The sequence below is a fragment of the Copadichromis virginalis genome, linkage group LG23 (genome assembly GCF_057382275.1).
Source record: "Copadichromis virginalis isolate Kocher_CV1m ecotype Utaka linkage group LG23, C_Virginalis_male_GT1.1, whole genome shotgun sequence".
NCBI lineage: Eukaryota > Metazoa > Chordata > Actinopteri > Cichliformes > Cichlidae > Copadichromis > Copadichromis virginalis.
The window spans coordinates 25,681,449-25,704,089 of record NC_140639.1 but is presented as its reverse complement, the minus strand read 5'-3'; the positions used below and the strand labels follow the sequence as shown (position 1 = coordinate 25,704,089).

The 22,641-nt window shown below is 40.9% G+C and overlaps 1 protein-coding gene across 1 annotated transcript; it reads right to left on the bottom strand.

Annotated features, from left to right (window-relative positions):
- Nucleotides 1–3,026: 3,026 nt before the first annotated feature.
- Nucleotides 3,027–17,966, bottom strand: desmb (desmin b). The gene is made up of 9 exons (XM_085449127.1): nt 17,321–17,966; nt 13,363–13,423; nt 12,572–12,667; nt 8,071–8,232; nt 7,837–7,962; nt 7,525–7,745; nt 7,311–7,354; nt 6,826–6,911; nt 3,027–4,694 (listed from the first exon to the last, which is right to left on the bottom strand). Exons 1-9 carry the CDS (start codon nt 17,893–17,895, stop codon nt 4,653–4,655), a joined length of 1,413 nt encoding a protein of 470 aa, XP_085305253.1. The 5' UTR covers nt 17,896–17,966; the 3' UTR covers nt 3,027–4,652.
- Between the last annotated feature and the right edge of the window lie 4,675 nt (nt 17,967–22,641).

The following is a 22,641-nucleotide window of genomic DNA, read 5'->3' as shown; positions in this document are numbered from 1 at the left end:
TAAAAAAGTACCTGGTACCAGGTACTATGACCTGATGGAAACTCTGAAAGTGTGGCAAGGCGTGGTGAGCCTGCTGAGTAGGTACTAATAGAAAAGGGACTTAATTCTCCCACAGTTTTCCAAGCCCTCGTCAATAACGTTTTAAAAGCCTGTTTGAACCAGTTCGTTTTTGTGTATCCAAATGACATATTGATCTTAGGAGTCCTAGAACGAGCAGAAGATCACAATCCGCAGAGTGCTACAGTGGCTTCTGGAGATCCGACTATACTTTAAAGCCGAAAAATTTGAATGTACTTGGTTACACCAACTTCTACCAACACTTCATTCTCAACCACAGTTAGGAGCAGCACCACTTTACTCGCCTTACCTATGTCACACAGTGGAAATTTGTATTTATCTTGTATATTTTTTTAATACTGATTTTTAGTGTTTATTTATGAGTGTTGTTTTATTTGCATGGTTTTATTCTGTTTCTATTGCATGGGTTTTAGTTTTTTATGTGACATAGGTTTTAATCCACTGTGGACTGGCTACACATGGGACAAATTAGCTGATAGGGACCACCTGCTGAGGCATGGGTGTGTCCAGAGGTGGCCTATCAGCTGTGTAAAGACCTTTTAAAGCAGGCTAGCTGAGCACTGAAGGAGAGAGGCTGGAAGGTTGATGCTAGATGTCCTGCGTGACACGGCGACCCAGTCATGACCTCATGGAAAGGCAACAGTAGGAGACAACGTGTGTGATTGGCAGCAGGGCAGAGGTTTACCTCTACTGTTGTTTACTGGGTGCAGCTGGGTTGGGAGAGGGTCGCCATGGCCATGAGCCAGGGCCGCTTCTGGGACCCTTGTTCTGGCCCCTATTTGTTATTTTACAGGACACCGACGCAAGGGGAGCTGTGGCGGTGGTCGCATGATGGATTCGGGTGCAGAACGCAAGCTGGGCTGGGATGTGATGGGCCAGTGGAAGGACAAGAAGATGGGAGGCTCTTCCTTGTCTGCCAAAGACGAGGCTGGCGTGGACTCTGCTCTACAGAAGGAATTCCTGGCCTGCTGATGGACCCATAATGAACATGTGGCATAATTATAGCAGTGAATGTAGAAAATGGTAGTCTTACAGGTTTTAGAATTGTTTTATTTAGTTTTAGAAGATTGACAACATTTTATTACGTACATTTTAAGGGTGTTTTTATTTGTGCTCCCTGGCCTAGTAATAAACTGTTTCTGATCAGACCTGCTTCAGCTCTGTGCCCGTGGTATCTGACCCGCTTGCTCCCCCTTGTATTTTAAAGAATCTTTCTTTTTAGCAGGACATTCTGGCGCGACTGCTTTAATGTCTGTGTGTTACACCTACACAAAAGTTCCTTTTATCTGGTCCACAGAAGCCAATGCCAAGTTGAAGCAGGTGAAACAACTATTCACTGTTGCACCCATTTTGGTTCATCCTGACCAGAGATGGGCAGTAACGCGTTAACGTGTTACTGTAATCCAATTACTTTTTCAAGTAACGAGTAAAGTAAGGGATTACTATTGCAAAAACGGTAATTAGATTACCGTTACTTTCCCATAGGAACGCTGCGTTACTACGTTACTAAAACTGGGATTTTTTGCCAGAATGTCTCATGACAGTGACGTAAGCGAGTGCGACGTTCGTGACAACAGCTGTGTGCAGATCAACAATGGATCACATATAGAGTGCGGAGAGAGTATGAGCGTGCAGCATTTAAAGCGTGGAAGTACTGACCTTACTTTAAGTTTGATTCCATAAAAAGTGACAAAAACATTAGCGTCCGTTGTGCGTGGGAAGAAAACTTCTTTTTACAGTGAAAAAACCCCTAAACTTCCAAGCAAGCACCGAGTGCGCAACGACGTAATGGGAAATTCACAGAGAAACTCGTGGATTCTTCCACTGACCGCTGCGGCACACCTGCACCAGGGTAAACCTCCGCCTACCCTACTCCTGCTTTACAGGTGAAAATAGAGCAAAAGGACCGCTAGTCTTTGATGTTATTTATTTTCTGCTGTGTTTTACTTGCATCTATTTGAAAGACTGAGTGTAAACACACACAAAAAAAATTATGTGCTGGAATGTGCAGAAAATAGGTTTAAATATTTAACAAATTTCTTCCAGTCAGAGAATGTTGCATATAATTAAATTTTTGCTTGATGCATAAAGTTAAAAGATTAAAACTAATAAAACAAGTTTTAAAAAGGGACTTTTCCGTTTGATTACATTTTGTATGATGGATTATGTAGAAAAAGTAGAATTGGGCTGAAAGATCTATCGCTTTATCACCACTTCAGGTTGTAAATCGTGTTTTTAAAAAGTAACTAAGTAACTAAGTAATTAATTACTTTTGAAAATAAGTAATCAGTAAAGTAACGGGATTACTTTTGGGGGGAAGTAATCAGTAATTAGTCACTGATTACCTTTTTCAAGTAACTTGACCAACACTGATCCTGACACAAAGAAATAGTTTACTGTCTAGGTAGGCACACTGATTCTGGGATGGGGGCAGTTCTCATCCAGTGTTCTGGCCTGCATGGTAAGCTGCAGCCTTGTGGCTTCCCCCCCCCACTGCTTAACTCACAATTACGATGTGCAAGACCACAAATTACTGGCAGTAAAGCTAGCCTTGGAGGACTGGCAGCCAGATAACCATTTATAATCTTGACAGATCATTATAATCTGATTTACTTAAGAATCGCTAAAAGACTCAATGTTCAGCATGCTCAATGGTCTTTGTTTTTCGGTTGTTTCAGCTTTTCTATATCCTATCTCCCAGGTTCCAGAAACATAAAATGCTGCCAGTCCCTGCCAGTTCTCCAGCAATGCTGAACAATGGGAACCAGGAAACATCTTACCACCCTAATGCAAAATGGGCTCCTTGACCTGGGACCTAGAATAAACCATCCACCAAGCCCTTCGAGACGACCCGGAGCTCGGTGGGCCAATACCAGGTACTGAGACAGAGTCTGAGTCTGTCATTAGCATTCAGCTGTTAAACTCAAATTGCCCCATCTATGCACATCCACCCTACATTCCATGTTTCCCAGGTTCCCATGTTTCAAATCAGCAACAGTAATAAATATAGATTCTTATAGGCAATTTTATTCCTTGATTTTTCTTCTTTTGTTTGTTGATTTTTTTTTTTAAATTTTACAAACATTCTGTTGTGTTATAAGCATTCACATATAAATCAGGACTCCTATTTGTACTTGTGGACTTTAAACTAGAGGCAGATGCGGGACTTCCATCTGCCTCATCAGGGACTCATTCTGGACTATAAAGTAGATTAAGCCTACATTTGAATTCTGTTTTTGTATTTATTCTTTACTTTCTCTCAGACCATTAAACACCATCAGGGCTACAGCTGAAATAACAAAAACTCCAACTGTCTGATGTAAATTTGAACATCCATTTAATGGGATACTCAATTATAATGATGTAATGATAAAACAATATTAATAAGTCTGTTAACTATTGGCATTTTTACTGGCCTACACTGTCCATACGTATTCACTGTTGGACGCTTTTGAAGTTGCAGGACTTGTGAAACTTGCCATATTTCAGCATGGTGTGCAGCTTATAGAAGCCAAAGATTTCAGCCAATTCAGCTCCAATCAGATGACTAAAGATAATAAAATACACCATTTTATGCTTCAAGGTCATAGGTCAAAGGTCAGACATTAGCGTGTTGTTATGAAAGCAGGCTGACATCCTTACGTTGTTATAAAAACATCATAAATCATCAAATAGGTAGTATAGCCCTTGCCCTTTGGGGAGAATTGTGCTCCACTGTTTATTCTTTACTTTCAGCCTATTAAACATCATTTGGGCTACACACATCCAATAACCATTGTCTATTAAGCACATTCACAGACTGCTTTGTAATCCTACACATACAGTAAAGTTCAGTTCCTATTTCCTCCATTTCCACCTTTCAGTAAACACCAGATCAAGGTCAGAAACTCAAAGAGCAAGAAGCTTAAAATAATTCAATGTGACAGGTTTCTTAAGAAATTTGCAATCATATAATCTGAAACTGAAAAAAAGATCAAATATGAGTATCAGTGAAAAAAAATAGTTTCCTTAAAAATGTAATCAAAACTATACTCATGATGAGGGAGTTCAACGTTCACTTTCTACTTTTTGTTTTTCAGTTTCAGCTCTGATTTGGCTCCATGGATCAGAATCTGTTATTTATTGGGCATCTGAAGTGATTTTAAACTTCAGAGCTGAATATGTTGCAAAATTCTCCATCTGACCAACTCAGTTAGCTGCAGACTACAACTGATAGACGACTACTATTCTACTTAATATTCTTTTTGCTCATTTATTAGAGATTATAAAGTCTTAAACGGTCAGTAAACACAGAAATTTCCTGATTAAATTGAGATTTTTCCTTTTTTCAGTTTTTGCATGTTAACCTACATTTAACCAAAAATAAATAAATCCTGATGAATTTCTGCTTTAAATACACATATCTCAGTAACTTGCAAACAAACACAGGGCAGGCCGTAAAGACGAGTGTGTAAAGTCTTATTTCTTAGTTTTATTTCTTTTGCTTGTTTCTTTATTGTTTTCATGTGTCCGTCTCAGGCAGGGACACATGAGAGCTTTTTGTTTCTTCTTCTCTTCTTATGTCCTGCAGGCTGTTACATGATGTCTTGCTGGTGCTGCGTGGACTCGCTGACAACCTGAAGGAGAAAAACATGAGACAGAAACATAAAAGCCTTATCAGATGACTTCTCTGTCTGGATGAATGTAAGATATCTGGAAATGAGTGAACACTGTCCCAAATCCATACAAACTACAACAGTCGAGACAGAAAGATTACAGTCAGAGAGCCCAGGTGAACACAGAACAGATTAAGAAACACCAGCAGTCACTTCAGCAGTTAATTACTTACATTAAAGCAATCTTTATTTGTATTTAAAGTTTCTAAAATATTAGGTGTAAATAAGGTAATGGACTGTTTTCTGTCTAAATATGGGACAATTGCATTTGCTGATGTGGCAAGAGTGTTTTCTGCAGCTCTGCTTCAGAGGAGTGGTGTGGCAGTGGGCAGTGCCAAAAGGCTGGCAGAGTAGCTGGGACTGATTGGTATGATCAGTCCTGGTATTTCAGTTGCCAACCTGTAACGTAGAGGGGAAGGCTGTGCCAGAAACAAGTCGGCTGAAAAGCTGCACAGAGCAATTTGGAAAAGTTGCAACTAATACTTACCCAGCTCTTTAACAGTGTGTTTGTGTTGGTCCGTCGTGTCACAGTGCTGTCGAAACCCAGATGCGCTAGGACAGATGTGCAACCAGTACAGCCAGTGGAAGTGCTGACAGCAATGCTGGCAGAGATGGCCATCGTGCACCAAGAACAGGCGACTGTGCATCAAGATCAGCTCCAGTGGCTACAGAATTAGGCCGAGCGCCAGATGAGAGTGCACCTAGTCTCGGTCTGGCATCCCCCTGGCTCCTCTGTTGTCCCACACAGTCATGTCAAGCAAACCGTGACATGGCTGTATGACTGGCCAAAAACCACCCGGCAGTGCAGCCAGCAAACCTGCTGGATCAACCACAGCCAGTTGTGGAGAATTGGCCGGTCCCAGCCCCAAGGAGGAGGTTCCCCAGCTCCACTATAACTTTGCTGGTTATGGAGCAGCCACCACAACAGCCAGTCTCGCTGTCTCCCCACAGGTTCCAGCAACTAAGCTGCCCCCAACTCACAGGGAGCCGTGCAAATGCTGAGGCAGGTATGTTGGAGGTGTGGGCGGCCAGGACACTGACATTAGGAGTGCCCACTGACGGATGTGGGGTAGCTGTTCCGTGTTGCTGGCCCTCCAACACCTACCCCAGGTCCAAGAGGGACATGCACTGTCAAGGTGCCAGTGGATATACGCCAGGCTCTGGTGGACTCGGGCTGCAGGGTGAGTCTGGGCTGCATGCAGACCCTGGTCCTCCAAACCCTGGTACGGCACGGGGCGTTGGTGGAGGTTAGATGTGTGCATGAGGACATACACAAATATCCCATAGTGCCGCTCCAAATTAAATACAAGGGCAAAACACATGGTGTAAAGGCTGCAGTTAGCTTGCACCTGAGGCATCCCTTAATTCTGGGTACAGATTTGCTGGTGTTCAATAACCTGTTGGGGCAATGTGTGGGGATACAATCACGAGCTTTAGCAAGGGGGATGTTTGTGCTGTGCTTAGCGGAGACCTTTAGTTTATTCAACTCTGACTCTAGGGAGGAGGAGGAGGCCATCTAATGAGGCCCTGCTGCCTCCAGCGATTCACTCCACAGGATATTTCCCACTAGAGGAATCTCATGACTAAACTCTATGCAACCTCAGCTTCTGATCAAGTGATAAAAATTGATGGTCACACGTTTGCCCTGACACAGCACTGACCTACCTGTAATTTGTATTGATTAAAGATAGGCTTCATAGAGCGAGTCATAACACTGGCACCTCCAGGCCCTGTTTCAGATCATCTCCCGAGTCGGCATCCCCAAAGAGATACTGACCGCCGGTTCATGACCGGCTTTGTGGAGCTGACCAGCCATGTAACTAATCTCACTCAAAAGTGTGCCCCAGATCTGGTCCAGTGGACAGAGCAGTGCCAGGCAGCATTTGTGCAGTTGAATAAAGCTCTACCGGTCTTTGATAAGATAAAATGTGATTTATAGAACTTAAATAAATTTTTCATGAATTTCTTGAATAAGGTGCTGGAGTGGATCACATCAAAAGAAAAGCAAACAAACAAAAGAAAAAATCCTTATGAAGGGAACTTAAAAACTTACAAGGCTAATGAATGCAGTTTTATATCTTAGCAGTTTTACCTCTCCATCGCGAGTCTCGATGGTCTTGATGAGGACAGTCTTCTTTGAATGCATCTCAGAGGAGCGCTGCTGCTCAGGGCTGGTCTCTGATTAACAAAGGTCGGAATACATTTAATTTTTATTTAATATGTAAAATGTGTTATGTTATTTTGAAAAATCAATGAAAACTTTATGTGGATGCCTCTTGGACCTATGAAATACAAATTAAATACAACCCCATAACACTGGGGTTGTATTTAATTTGTAGGTTAATTGATTTAGAAATCAATTCATTAATTAACACCCATTTTCTTAATTAAGTAAAATTTTAATCTTACATAGTTTTAATGTGGTAAAAAAGTAAAATATTATTGAAATGTATAACAAACAGTAAAGGAGGCTCCATCTGAACAGACTGTGGAATCAAACAGAATAAGGCCTGTGTCCTGGTTAAAGGAAGCCTAGCCCCTGGTGGTATGTTTAGGTAACTGCAGCTGTGTGTGCACCTCGGAAACTCAGCGTGGAGTAGGTTTGCACAGGCAAGGCAATCCTGCAACGGGAGAAGGGAAAGTGTAGAAAATATCATTTTAAATGTTATTTTATGTGTATCTGGATAAAATATTGACATTCTGAGGCAGTTTTCTTTTCCAAAGCTTTATTGTAAAGGCAGCACACTAAAACAAAAGAATTTTGGCCTGGTTGGATAGTTTGATAAATTACCTGCTCTCCTCTCCTTCCAGCAGCTTCCTGTAGGTGGCGATCTCCACATCCAGCGCCATCTTGACATTGAGTAGGTCCTGGTACTCACGGAGGTGGCGCGCCATCTCGTCCTTCATGTTGGCGATCTCCGCCTCCAGGCGGGCAATGCTATCCTGGTAGTTGCCGGCCTCTCGTCCATGACGGTCCTCCATGTCCCGCATCTGCCTCATCAGAGACTCATTCTGGATTAATCAGAGAGGAGAGTCTGAAATCAAACCGAGCTCAGAGAAGATTACGTTTAAATAAAAACCGAAGAAGGTTTATGAGACCTACGGTGCCTTTGAGGGAGTCGATCTCACAGGTGTAGGCCTGGATCTGGTGTCTGAACTCCATGGTCTCCTGACGGGCCTGCTTCAGAGCCTCGTTGTTCTTACTTACCGCCTGGTTCAGATCAGACACCTGCAGGGTCAAAGGTTAAATAGATTTCACAATTTATTTTAAATCCCCAACTCTTGGATGTCAGAATCGATCTCTAAGTGTCGTTAATACAGACAACATCCCTCTGACCTTGGACTTGTACCACTCCTCAGCCTCTGCGATGTTCTTGGCAGCAATGCCCTCATACTGAGCCCTGATGTCTCGTAGTGCTGCCGTCAGGTCCGGCTTGGACATGTCCATCTGGATCTGGACTTGAGTCTCCTGCATCTGGGCCTGCAGCTCACGGATCTCCTGTGGGAGGAGGAGAAACGTAAGGTTGACTGGCCTGTTATATTTGAATTTGAATTTGATATACCTTTATTAGTCCCACAAGGGGAAATTTCATAAGGCTGCCGACCTATTGCACGCAATGGCGGTGCCAACTTACCCTCCGACCTTACATACATTACACAAAACATCACATGGGGAAGACAGGTCAGAGAGGTATAACAATGGAAAATGCACCACACGAGGAAAGATAAGGAGAGAAAAATAACTCCCCCCAGACTGAGCTCCAACAGGGAGATCAGTTTGAGAACAGAAAAAAACACCTCTGCACATAGCACATGAAAAAACTCAAATACACCAAAGAAACACATGACAAGCAACAGGGGTGGGTAAAGGGTGAGAGACAGCCGATTTAGACAGTGCATCCGGGCCTGCAGCCTGTGCGCTGGTCTCCTTGATCCACCGTCAGCATCGGAAGGGAATAAGCGTCGAAGGCATTTGGAAAGGGAGTGGGGATGAGTGTGTGCATATCAGTGTATATGTATGTGTGTGCGTGTCCAGAGTTCAGCTGAGACAGTGTCCTTCGCCCTGCTAGGTTAAGTAAACAGTCTTCCAGCCAACCCAGGTGGCCTTGCATGGAATGGGAAGGAACAGACTCAACACCGTCGTTATCAGGGTGTTTTTGTTTGGCTCCAGCCTTGAGACCGCAGCTGGCGCCAAAGGGGTATCCGCATAAGTGATGGTGGTTTTTACTTTAGTGCGAACAGCTCATATGAATTTCAAAGCAGTTCTACAGTCCAACATTGGTCTCTCAATCTCCCGTTGGAGAGCCGCGAGCTTCGCCATGATGTTATCAAACTTGCGCTCTGTGATATTGTCATTCTTGTGCTCAAAGAGCCGATTCTGAGAACTCACGGCAGTGTGCCTCCCCGAGATGTCATCCAATTTGCGCACAGAGATGTTATTTCGAGCTAGCCCTTCCGAGATGTAATCCAGTCTGCAGTCAGAGATCTTATTCTGAGTGTTCACAGCAGCCGTAGTCTCTCCAAGATCTTATCCGTGCTGACTCAATGAGCCCATTTTTAGAAACTCACGCCTCTTCCCATCGGCTCTCTGTGTGAGCTCTATGACAAATTAGTCATCTGTGCTAGATGTACCAGTGCCCTGGCCCTATGACAGCTGGGATAGGCCTTAAACATCACCAGTTTAATTGAGGAAAATGAATGGATGGCTATCCAATTATAGAGCATAACAAACCTTACGTAGTTTTAAACATCACTATCTCTCCTTGTTGTTTAGGACACAAACCCAGTCTGGCTTAATACAGAAAAAAGCCAAGCCACCATCAACCCCAAATTCCTTCTGTAGTTCATAAATATGATTAATGAGGACCTGATGTGTGACAGTAAGCCTTGGCAGTGAACGACCAGAAAAGTTGGCATCTCCCAGAAGCTAAAATGATAAATGAAGCTATAGAATGTGCAGATGGTGAACTATTAGCAATGCTATAAAATAAATTAAATAAAATACCAATAAAAAACAAAACAAACAAAACACAAGGAACAAACATCTGAGTAAGTGAGCACAGAGCTTCATACCTGCTAATTATTACAACATGAAGAAGAAAAACAACAGAAACAAGACTAATAATAATGAAGATAAAAAGAATAAAAGAACAACAATAATAACTAGAACAAGAATGAGAGGAAGAAAAATAATTACCACAAGAAAACCAGGAAGAACAAGGAAAAGAACAGTAATAAAAACAAGTGGTACAAGGAGATAATAAGAGTATGAAATTAAAGAATCCCAGTTAAAGACGCTTTAAGATGTTATCAGGATTTTCTTCCTCTTTCTTTATACAGTGTTGCAAATTAATTTGCAGATGTGAAGTAAAACAAGATTCACCGTCATCAGACCTTCTGAGGTTTTATTCCTCCTTTTGTCTAAAAAGTGACTTAATTTTAGTCCAAACTGTTTCTAACACTTTAATCCACTCTGAGTAACCCTAGGCCATGTCGAGCACACTACTTTGGCATCATGTAGTAATCGCTCCAGGCTGGAGACAGAACGAAGCCCATGCTGATCAGAGACGAGGATTTGTCCGCCGGTTGGTACACAGAGTAATTTTAGCCTTACATCTGCTGTGGGAGATTTCAGAGCTCTACTGCCACGCTGCCCAGGCCTGCTGCCAACAATGCAATTCTGTGCGTGTTTGAAAGTGAAAACTCCCCAAACCCTCTCGTTTGTCATCTCGCACACACAGAGACAGATGTTCTAACAGATGCTAAGACAGACCGAGAGCATTGTCACACAGCTCAACACACATTCTTAATCCTGTGAAGCTTGTTTGTGCCTCACTGACAGATTTATTTTAAAGCAACAATTTGTGACACCTTTCCTCCCTAAAGTCCTCTATAATCTACTTATTACTAAATGTGCGGAAGTGCTTCAGGAAGGTGAACGCACGCAAAGCTACTGGTCCGGACGGGATTCCCGGCCGCGTCCTCAGGTCATGCGCGGCTCAGCTGGCTGGAGTGTTCACGCACATCTTCAACCTTTCCCTCTCTCTGTCTGTAGTCCCAGCCTGCTTCAAAATGGCCACCATCGTCCCTGTACCCAAATCCTCCACCATCTCCTCATTGAACGACTGGCGACCTGTAGCCCTGACCCCCATCGTAAGCAAATGCTTCGAGAAGCTGGTCAGGGACTTCATCTGCTCTGCACTACCCGACTCACTGGACCCTCTACAGTTTGCATACCGCCACAACAGGTCCACTGATGATGCCATAGCCCTGACACTACATACTGCCCTGTCACACCTGGAGAAGAGAGACACGTATGTGAGGATGCTGTTTGTAGATTACAGCTCAGCATTCAATACCATCGTTCCCTCGAAGCTGGACAGGAAACTGCAGGATCTAGGACTGAGCAGCTCCCTCTGCAGCTGGATCCTTAGCTTCCTGTCTGACAGACGCCAGGTGGTCAGACTGGGCAGCATCACCTCATCCCCCATCACACTGAACACTGGTGCTCCACAGGGGTGTGTACTGAGCCCTCTCCTGTACTCACTCTACACCTACGACTGCACAGCCACTAACAGCTCCAACATCATTGTGAAGTTTGCGGACGACACTACAGTGGTGGGTCTTATCACCAACGGTGATGAGACGGCTTACAGGGAGGAGGTCAGCGCCCTGACCCACTGGTGTCAAGACAACCATCTCACCCTCAACGTCGCAAAGACAAAGGAGTTGATAGTGGACTTCCGGAGGTGCAGAGAAGTACACACCCCCATCACCATCAACGGCGCTGCTGTGGAGAGAGTGAGCAGCTTCCGGTTCCTTGGTGTACACCTGGCTGAGGATCTTACGTGGTCAGTACACACAAACAAAACAGTGAAGAAGGCACAGCAGCGCCTCTTCTTTCTCAGGAGACTGAAAAGATTCGGCATGAACCCCCGCATCCTCAGGACCTTCTATCACTGTGCCATTGAGAGCATCCTCACTGGATGCATCACCACCTGGTATGGCAACAGCACCGCCTACAACTGCAAAGCTCTCCAGAGAGTAGTGCGGTGCTCTGAACGGATAATTGGAGGTGAGCTTCCCTCCCTCCAAGACATCTACAGGAAGCGCTGCCTGAGGAAAGCGGGGAGGATCATCAAGGACTCCAGTCACCCCAGCCATAAACTGTTCAGACTGCTTCCATCAGGAAGGAGGTTCTGCAGCATCCGGTCCCGAACCAGCAGACTGAGAGACAGCTTCTTCCATCAGGCCATCAGACTGCTGAACACGTCATAGACACCTCAGCTTCACTACTGGAACTTCAACATTATGCACTCCACACTGTATATAAATGCCACTTGTTTTGCACATATTCAACTCTGTATATTTTTATATTTTATTATTATTATTATTATTATTTTATTTTATTTTTTTTACTATTTAATTTGTAAAAATGTGTATACACACACACACACACACACACACACACACACACACACACGTAGGAAAATATTTAGTATACACATCCAGAAATGCATACACTATTATATATTGTACATATATTTATTAGTTTCAGGTTGGCCATTCTTGTATTTTGCTCGTTTGTGTTGTTGTGTTTGCACATCTCTGTTGCTTGTGGGGCTCGCACACAAGAATTTCACTCGCATGTGCTGTGCCAGTGTGCCTGCACATGTGATGTGACAATAAAAGTGATTTGATTTGATTTGATTTGATTTGAAATGAAGAACCTACGCTGATGGCAGCAGTGTAATAAAACACTTATGAATGCATTTTAAACCCTGATAAAGGAGCTGGGATCAGCGACTGGTAAAGATGGAAGAGGGTGAAGAACAAACCTCTTCATGGATCTTCTTCAAGAAAGCGATTTCCTCCTGCAGCGTCTCGATGCGTCTCTCCAGGTCCAGACGGGCCAGAGTGGCAGCGTCCACATCCTGCAACATTAAAAATGTTCATTTTATGTAAAAATTAGATAATCATGGAATAATTATCGACATATTTTCCATTGAATCAAAGTGTATAATGATTTTAAAAAATGCATATATTACAACCTTCCATTAAGTTTGCCACACCAGCAGGCTAATTATTGTGAAACATGGCAAACATATGGCCCATGGGCCAAAATGCAGACCAACTAATCCAGTCCACTTGATGGCTTTGAAAATGTTAGAAGTACAAAACTTTTAACAGTATTTTCCCTTTTAAAATGTTGTAACCCAGATTTATAGCCTTCTTACATCCATAGTCTGCCATAGTACACCAAAAAGTAACAGAAAAAACGAAGATAAATTTTATTTATCACATTCATATTATTATATTAATATTATTATCATAATTATATTATTTTGTTATGTTTATAGTTGTTTTTTTATGTTTTTGCTTCTATGATCTTCAGCATTCTTCTTCTATCTTCTAGTATCCTCCTCCTCCTGTGTGTCCTCCTTCACTACATCCATGACTCTTCGCTATGAACTTGTCTTTTCCTCCTGCCTGGCAGCTCTATCTTCAACATCCTTTGTCCAGTAACAAATATCCACTATCCCTCTTCTGCATGTCTGAACCATCTCAGCCTTTCCCCTCTAACACTGTATTTATTGGGGAAAGTACAGGAAATGAGAGTGGGACATACCGCTCTGAAAGCAGCCAGGTTGTTTTCTGCTTCTTCTTTTTGAAGAATCTCCTCCTGGAGTCTGCAGGACAGTGAGACACAAAGCATGGTTTCAGACAGAGAGCCATTAATTAATGAGCAGCTGGATTAATGATTGGTTTGAACACACTGTAGAAGCTGCTGTCCACACACCAGGGAGCTCTGCAGAAAGACGTTAAAGCTGAATTAGGCTAATAAGTTCAAAGATGCATAATTTCATAGCCTGTATATAAAAGATGGATGTTGCCAGTGTGCTCTCACCCATTGGTTAGTGACGCCTCAGGTTTAGCATTTTCATTTTGGTGTTTTTAAACCAGAAGTGACTGCACACAAGGTGGCCTGCCTGATTGCACATCCTTCTTTATCATCCTTTCTAACCTTAAATGGTCTGAAAAATGTAGAAAATAAACATTATATTATAATAAATAAGATTTGAAACTAACATCCAGAGGTGACGCCCCCTGCTGGCAATTAGAAACAATACAGGTTTAGCACAATTCCACATTGGCTTCAGACTTGGAAGTCCATTACTTTACAGTCTGAGCTTAAAAGGACACTTTTCCAAAGTAAAAGATGAAAGTGCATACTTTAACTTGAACTTGTTCACTTTTTATACCCTGTAAAGGTCACTGATCGGTTAAAGACTCCCCTTGTGGAATAGATTTTCTAAAGCCTGAGGAGGTTAGGAGGCTTGTTTGATCTTTGACTCTTGAAATACAAAATGCTTATAGGTTATCATGGCAACTTTTTTTGTCCAGTAAAGTCAAAACACACACTGCCTACCACATTTAATTATTTAAGGTGTCAGAAGAGCGCCTTTAAGTCTCAACCACAAGGAAAGAAATGAACTTTTGCTTGTTAAAAACGTAAACTGCAGACAGAGAAAGGACAGATCCTTCAGATATGTGTGAGCTTGTTCCTCTCCTTTTATAGAAGAGAGCCATGTAAACACAGTGTGTGATTAGCACTAACTTTGGTCAGTCTCAAGTAGTAACACACACACTGACACACACATGCCTATTAATCACATCAAATCAGTCGCCAATGCTTTTTGGAGTCAGAGAAAAATTATGCTCAGCTCTGAGATTAACCCCTGGAGAGTCTTGGGTCGATTTGTGGCTCTAAGACCAATAGTGTATGCATTTTTCTAAGATCCTCCAGGGGTTAACAGCAGTTTATGTCACATTTTGAATGGACTGATTGAAGAATTGTATGCTCAGGAGCACTTCATCATTATGTCAGGCCTAAAGTTAAATCATGGCACACAAGTATATTTATCGATGCAGACTGGTTTGAGCTTTGCAAAATGCCTCTATAATCATCGCCTATTCGCTTTGGAGTTTTCAGGGGATCACACTTCTCTCATTTCTCTGCTTTGATGTTTTCATCATCTCTGCAGGTGTAAAATGAATAGCAAGACTTGTCATGCTGTAAATAACAATGCAGTAATAATATTAATAATTAATATTATTAAATAAAGAGCTACGTGGAAAGAAAATTACAATTTCTATCATTTAACTCAAATTGAATTTGTCAGAAGCGTGGTAACAGAGCTTACAATATAAAATTATTTTATAATAAACATATATATTGATGAAGTTACATTTTATATTTTCATATAAACTTTATAATGCTGTATAAATTAAACAAAATATATAAAAATCAACTACAATGAGGCTAATTATAAGATATTAAAACTAACATAATTTCCCAGCTTTGTCTTTCATTAAATTAATAAATTAAATTTTCTTTTCCAGTTATTAAAAACACAGCTTTTTTATTCAAATAATGGAGTTGTATCTAATTTAACACCAGACAATAGTTAGTTGTTGGCACTATAAGCTAACTGTCCTAATACAGAAATTAAGGTACATATTTAAACTTATCTTATTAAACACACAGTAATTAATCCTGTTCATAAGTTCAATATTCGTTGATAAATTAGAAAATGTTTTTTTATATTCCATAAATATTCCAGTTAAATCTAATCATAATAAAGAAGAAAGTAATAAAGGATGCTTAATTTGGAAATTATTAATTACTACTGTAATTAGCCTACGAGTTCAATGGTATTCAAACAGACACATTAATCAACAGTTTAATTTTTTTTTTTTATATTTTAGGAAGTTAATGTATTATATTAAATAAAAAACCAACCAAACCAAATCAACTATAATGGAGAAAAAAGTAACAAGAAGTTTAGCTCAGTAGGTAGAGTGGTGGCCCCATGATCGGACGGTCAGGGGTTTGAATCCACTGAACGGCTACCCTGAGGTACCCCTGAGCAAGGTGCCGTCCTTACACACTGCTCCCCGGTGCACCTGCTTAGTGACTGCCCACTGCTTCACTGAGCGAGTGGGTCAAATGCAGAGAGAGTAATTTCCCCACAGGGATCAATAAAGTATACATTTTTATTACTTTTATTATTATTATTACTAGCGGTTAAGCTCAATATTAAATTTCTTTAAGTCAATACTAATTTATTAACCTAGGTCATTATTTCTATATTAGTTTAAAAAAAATAAAGTAATTTATTATATTACAACAAATATTGAATCTAATCATAACAGAGAATTACTATCTACATAATATTTATATAGATAGTAATTATTGCTGTTTAGCCTAGTTAGCATAGCCAAGTAAAGTAGCAGTAACTACCAAATAACTTGCTTATGAAAATCACATGACTTAATGTTATTAAGCTATGCATTTAATTAGATAAAGATTGATTAATTATGTGGTCACTAATCTTGCTCATTAGTTCAAATGAGGGAAAAACTCATTTGGCAGCTAGTTCCTCAGTAGCTTGCACCCTACACCATTTAAGAGTCCATTGTAATAGTCAGATAGCTTTTTAGCTTTTGTGCCAAGGTTAGTAAAAATAACATTTCACTGATATTCCGATGTTTGGTATAACCCTTTATTATCAGAGATTTTTTACCACAGCATAAACATGTTGTTAGCAGGATTACATAGATTATTTATACTTTTTAGATGACCTAATAAAATACTTTGGTTTATTTTTGCTGATTGTAATATTTTAGCAGCATTATTATTGTTAAGCTTCAGTCAAATATATGTTTTACTTTGATTTATCTGATTATACGCCCCTCTACATTCTAACATCCTTATACCCAAAATACCCCCTGTAAGGCACTCATCCTCATGACTCACCTGTAATCTTCTTCCTGTGATGATGTATAAATGATCCTGTTATATTTTGATTTAAACAGCTTTGCATTTATACAAAATATGTTTAAAATATATTTAGAGTATTTAGGAAATATCTTGAAAATAGCAAACGTATAATCAAGTAATCTGTTGTAAAGAGCACAATCTGTGAAACCAATAAGATGCACAGAGGAACCAGGGTTTAAAAATACTTCCTGTAACTGCAACAAACAGCAGATCATCTCCCACACGGCTGGTTGAATCTAGCACACACAAGCCTATGTATCACCTCATTCCTCCATTCATTATTCCACTCCACACACTTCTTTTCATTTTGCGTCACAATTTTTCACTACTGCTTGTTGAGCAGTTGGCAAGTGTTCACAGAAAAGTGCAATAAAATACAAAAACCTGCAGAGTTTTTGTCACATTTTAGTTCCAGATACACCACACAGTGGGTAAATGCTCCAGGTTGTTGCTTAAATTATGGTAATATCAATATTTCTGTAACTGTTAAGTGTATGGGACAAGTAATATTGTGTACTTGTGTATATATATATATAATATTGTGTTTTTAAGAAATATTTTCAGTTTACTTATTTTAAAATTATTTTTAAAATTGTTTGTTTGAAGACTCACTATAAGTCTATAAAGATTTTTACTTTAAAATTAAGTAAAGCTCTTTTTTGTCATAATATATAAAGGTCATGTCAGAATAAACAAGAATAAACAAGCTAGTAAGACACATGACTCTTCTTGCTCCTCCCACCTGATTTTGAGTTTATCCAGGTCATCGAGCAGGTTGTCCCGCTCCACCTCTATGCGTGACCTCTGATTGGTCAGGATCTCCACCTGCCTCCTAAGCTCGCTCATCTCCTCCTCGTACAGGTCGGCAATGCGCGTGGGCTCACGGCCTCGCAGGCGCTCCACCTCCACCACTAGCGCCTGGTTCTGCTGCTCCAAGAAGCGGACCTTCTCAATGTAGCTGGCAAAACGATCATTCAGGTGCTGCAGCTCGGCCTTCTCATTGGTCCGTGTGGTGAGAAACTCCTGGTTGAGGGCGTCCGCCAGGCTAAAGTCCAGCGTCTCGCCCATGCCAGCATAAGAGCGCCCAACGGATGCCCGGGAGGTTGTCACCGGCCTGCCATAGTAGCTTGAGGAGACCCGGTAAGCTGGTGTGGCGCTGGTACGGGTCACCTCATAGACCCTGGAGGTGACATGACCCCCGCCACTGCCGCTGTGGCCCAGCAGGGATCGGTTGAGTGATGGTGAGGCGTAGGTGCCATGACCGAAGGTGCGGCGGTACGATGAGGCGGTCTGACCGGAGGAGCTGTAGGAGGCCATGTTGGAGGACACAGAGAGCCTGGCGAGAGCTGCAGCAGAGAGGAGCACTGAAGAAGAACCTGCAGCCCTCAACTATTTGTAGTTACCTCCTTCCTCAATTTTCCCCCCTCCTTCCTGGGAACTGCCCTCCCTCTGTCTCTGTCTTTCTCCTTTAGCCCTTCTTGTTACATTCTTTTTCTTTCTTCTCTCCTTTCCTGCCTTCATTTCTTCTCCAGCTACCTTTCCCCCCTTGCCGTCTCTCCTTTCTCCCTCTGCCCTTTCTCTTCACTTTCTTCTGCTTTTGCAGGCATTCATATTCTATGCAGCCACAAATTTGTTTCCTTAAGACAGGATGTATAAAGAAAAAGGCAAAACAATCATAATTATGATCAAAGGAAGGAACAGACATGCTTAACACACTGCATTTGTTGTCACTAAGTGATTTAAGGCAACTATTGTTGTGATTTGGCACTATATAAATTAATTAAAATTGAATTAAACTGAATTAAAAACAACCATTGTCCAAGCTGTTACTTGAGTTGCTGACATAAGGTTTTTTTCCAATTTGTTTATAACATATTGATATTTTTATTGGCTTTGAGTGGTCATGTGAGTATTCATCAGTATTTTAAGCAAATGATTACAAAACATGTTTAACGAGCGGAAGTCCCTTAAAACATGTGAATTTTAAAGCCACAGTGTAGTGTGAGGTTGGGGTGGGTGGATAGGTCAACAAAATATTGGACATAAACAAAATAGACCTGTTTCATTTTTTTTAAACCAGTCAACCAACAATGTGTAGCATTTCCATATCTAAGTGTACGAAAAGGGTCTGCAATCAGTACGGACATCCATGTGTTTGGCACATCTGTAATAGTTAAAACAAGAAGAAGTCATGCAGCAGGCTATGGCAGCTTTTTTTTCCCCACTGAATAAAAGCTTTTTGCCATTTCAAAGTCAAAAATTCAGGTTACGCTTGCAAAATATTTAGTTAAGTTAAGGGTAAAATCAGGATTAATTCAATCACCCTGCTGGATACACTTGATCGACAGATATTAGTTTGTAGTGGCTGGTGGATGTAACTTTTAGACTTCCCAATTATTTGTCACTCAACTGAGAGAAAGGCACTTAAATGTCCATACTAAGTTACCTAAGTTAAACTAGGCTGACCTAGCTCTTGGTTAGGTTTAGGTAAGATTACTGGGTTAGAGAGAGCTAACATACAGGTCTACATACAGGTCATCTAGGGTTAGTGCTATACTAACTCAAAATTGTGAGAAAATAGTTTGAAATTGACCCAAAATTTAAAACTTCAGGTTTTTAAAGTTGATGAGATTTGCTCTGGAGCCAGCTTCCATATCAGGACCTGCTGCTGAGTGGGGGCAGTAATGTTTATATTTCGCCCAATACACGTGTTGCATTTATTAGTCAAACAAAAATAGAGGCACAATCAAGAGCAAAATAGTCCAAATTTCCTTGATTCCTGTTGAATGATCAATGTGGCTGTTCTCCCAGGTGTTACAATAAAGTTTATTGACAAGAGGATTTAAGGTTTAGCTTAGTTAGAACTTAGCTGGAAGCTAGGTAGCTAGCTGATATACATCCATAGATGATAAAACATGTTCTGAAAAAGGAAATACAGCAGTGCTATAACTTTGATGTAAGTAGAGACAGAAAACTAAATAGAAGTAATATTTGGTAGGTAGTGAATTTGGACTAACATATAATGGTCTGCTAGCCAAAGAGCTATGGTTAAGCTAATGTAAACACATTAGCTCAAGGAAGATGGAAAATTAGGGTTGAGCTATTCTTAATAAAGGTTAATGTTGACAGTTCTTGATGGGCAGAGACAAACACTATCACAATACTGCTGAATGAAACTTTGAAAGTCCAAGCTTCAGTCAAGAGAAAATTCGAGACGATTCATCCACCACAAACAGTCTGCACTTCCTTCTTAATATGGTGGGGTACACTGACTAGCCAAATTCGAGATGGCCTCAAAACTTTTTGCATGCAGAACGTGGAGTAAAATAATTTTGAGGCTCTCCGTATCTTGTTCCCCATGACTCTTTTATGGTTGTTTGAGTCTTTTTGTAGTAGTTCTGCATGCTTTTGGGGTTATTTTTAATCTTTTTGTGAGTATTTAGGATGATATTTGGGGGGTGTTTATTTCCTACTTTTGCTCAGCAATGTTTTATTTTCAATATAGACAACAATTATAGTCTATACCTACAGTTTGTGCCTACACCAATCCTTGCAGATCCATGAAAACTAGAACCGATCCTTTACAAAAAGGATAAACTTCCAAGGAAGACCTGTCGAGGTTCATGCGAACATCGTCTTTCCCTGCCGCTGTGATCTCACATCATAACAATGCGAGGATGCAAGGCAACTTTCAAGACTTAGCCTCGTCCTCACATGGTGAGGTGGCCCAGGTTGTTAATGACAGCATTCGAGGGGGAAGAGCTCTGACTAACCTGCCTTAAAAAGGAAAACTATCCCGTCCCAAGAGTCTGAGACACAGAGTGCAGCAGTACATACCAGAGCAAAGAAATACCACATTCACAAACAATATGTGCCATTAATGCTGATAACATTACATGTGAGTGTGAAGGGGATTTAAAGGGAGGTTTCCCTCTGCCAGCATTTAAAGTGGCAGATCTGGAGCCGTGTCAAACTTTAAAGGAATTACTAACACAAAAACATACTGAGCCAGATATTCATACTACAGTGCTACTGTAGTATGAACCTTTGATCTGTCCAACAATTTAATTTCATCTACTTTAGATAACAGTTTATAAATTGCTGTTTTATATGTCTCGCTTTTGTTTTTATGTGATATATTCAGTTGTATTTATAGTGAACCCTGGCTGGTTGTCTCCCTCTTTATGATGATGGTAGAAAGTGTGAACAGTAAGCAAAACAATGGAAATAAGTCTGCATTTCCACCCTAAGTACTTTAAGCTTTAGGTTCCAGGAGCTTTTTCTCAAGAAACTAAAAGGTTTCTTCAACATTAATCAGTCGTAACTTTCTTAAATCCCGCGGTAATAAAGGCCACACAGACGAGTCTCTCACAGACACTTTGACTCAGACAGGTTTTAATAATGAGATTAAAAAGGCTGCAGTTCATTCAGGTGTTTCTGCTGAAGGGCCCTGCAGGGCTTTCTGTGACACCTCATTAATGGGATTATGTACAACTGCACTAATCTCTCAGTGAAAACTCACACCTCATCAATGTTTAAAAAGGTTTCTGTGGACTGATCCTAAGCTGGATAACGCTAAATCTTTCCAAATCTAAAGCCTAAACAAAAAGGTAGAATATTTAGCTTGTGGTGATGAAATGCTGACATTTTTTTTAAAATAGTGTTTAGATGTAGTTGCAAAGCAGACATTACAAGTGTGAAATGTGATGCTGGTTTAATCCACTCAAGCTTCTTTTGCTGTCTTCGTAAGAAGAGAGTTTAACATGAGTATTTGGGTTATCTGACAAAATTCTTTTTCTTTTTAAATAGAAGTCTTATTTATTGATATCTGTTTTCTGTGTCATTGTAGGATTCCCCTGTGTTCCCTGGTGTATCTTTGTATAATTTAGTCTCAAAATGTCAAATTCATGTCGGCAGGTGCAAAATAAAATCACGATTATCACATCTGGTCCTCGGTCATTGACCCAATGTCTTGAGTAGGGCTGGGCGATATGACCCAAAATTCATATCTCGATATTTTTTAGCTGGATGGCGATATAAGATATATATCTCGATATATATTTTTAAAGCCATAAAGTAAGAACAAAAAGAGAGTTCTTAGTCAAAGCTGTGTCCCAGAAGTCACACAGGCACTTTTATTAACATAGAGCAGATGTACATAAAATTTACTCAAAAATAAATTATGAACATTTATTAAATAATAATGCTCCATAAATAAAAGAAAACAATGTTGTTTTTGTGCATAACAAAAAGCTCACAATTGTGCAGTCAAAATGTAAACTAAAAGACGCTGAGCATAGTAACAAAGACAGATTTCACAGCTGCTCTGTTCCCAACTTGTACTGACTTGTACTGACAGCCTGGAGTTTGAAATCCGCTTCGCAACCACGTCTCTTAACAGGTGCCATTTATGGTCCTTATACACAGGGTAATATTACGTTGAAGCACAGTACGTATCACTCCGCGAGGCTCAGCCGTAATGCTCCGACAATCCATCAAGCGGTGCAGCTCTGTAGCTTACCAAAGTCGTACTAAAACATTTTTTGACAGATTGCTGAGCGCCGTGTTCCACATAAAATCGGTTCGCGGCCATCAAGCACAACCAGAATTCATACATAAGGCGCGCTGTCAACTTTTGAGAAAATGAAAGGATTTTAGTCCGTGCAGCCCCTCTGGGCTGCATGGCGTTAGCGTGGTTAGCTCGTTAGCATGGTTAGCTAGCTAACACGTTGACGCCGTCCAGCCCCGCGCACGGGGCGATGCGCAGTAACTCGTTAACGGAGATTTGCCGTGTCCATCTTGTCGCTTCCTGCAGGTGAAGCGATGGGGGAGGAGGGGGAGTTGTGTTCAGTGAAGGAGAGGCGAGGCCGAGTAACGTTGCGTAAAGACGAAAGTGGACGAAAGAGAGGCAAACTTGCGGCTCCACAAGTATAATTATAACGTAACATAGACTATATCGATATAAAGGATATTGTCACATCTTATATCTCGTATAAAATATATCGATATTTTTTAAAAACTCGATATATCGCCCAGCTCTAGTCTTGAGCTTATGGACGTTCT

Bases quoted from the DNA above. Each gene is read 5' to 3' on its own strand.
- desmb (XM_085449127.1), bottom strand. From the start codon at position 17,895: ATGGCCTCCTACAGCTCCTCCGGTCAGACCGCCTCATCGTACCGCCGC. The intron at 12,668-13,362 runs GTATGTCCCACT...TTAATGTTGCAG, and splicing joins ACCTGGCTGCTTTCAGAGCG to GATGTGGACGCTGCCACTCT. The intron at 4,695-6,825 runs GTAAAACTGCTA...TTTCTCCTTCAG, and splicing joins TCGAGACTCGCGATGGAGAG to GTTGTCAGCGAGTCCACGCA.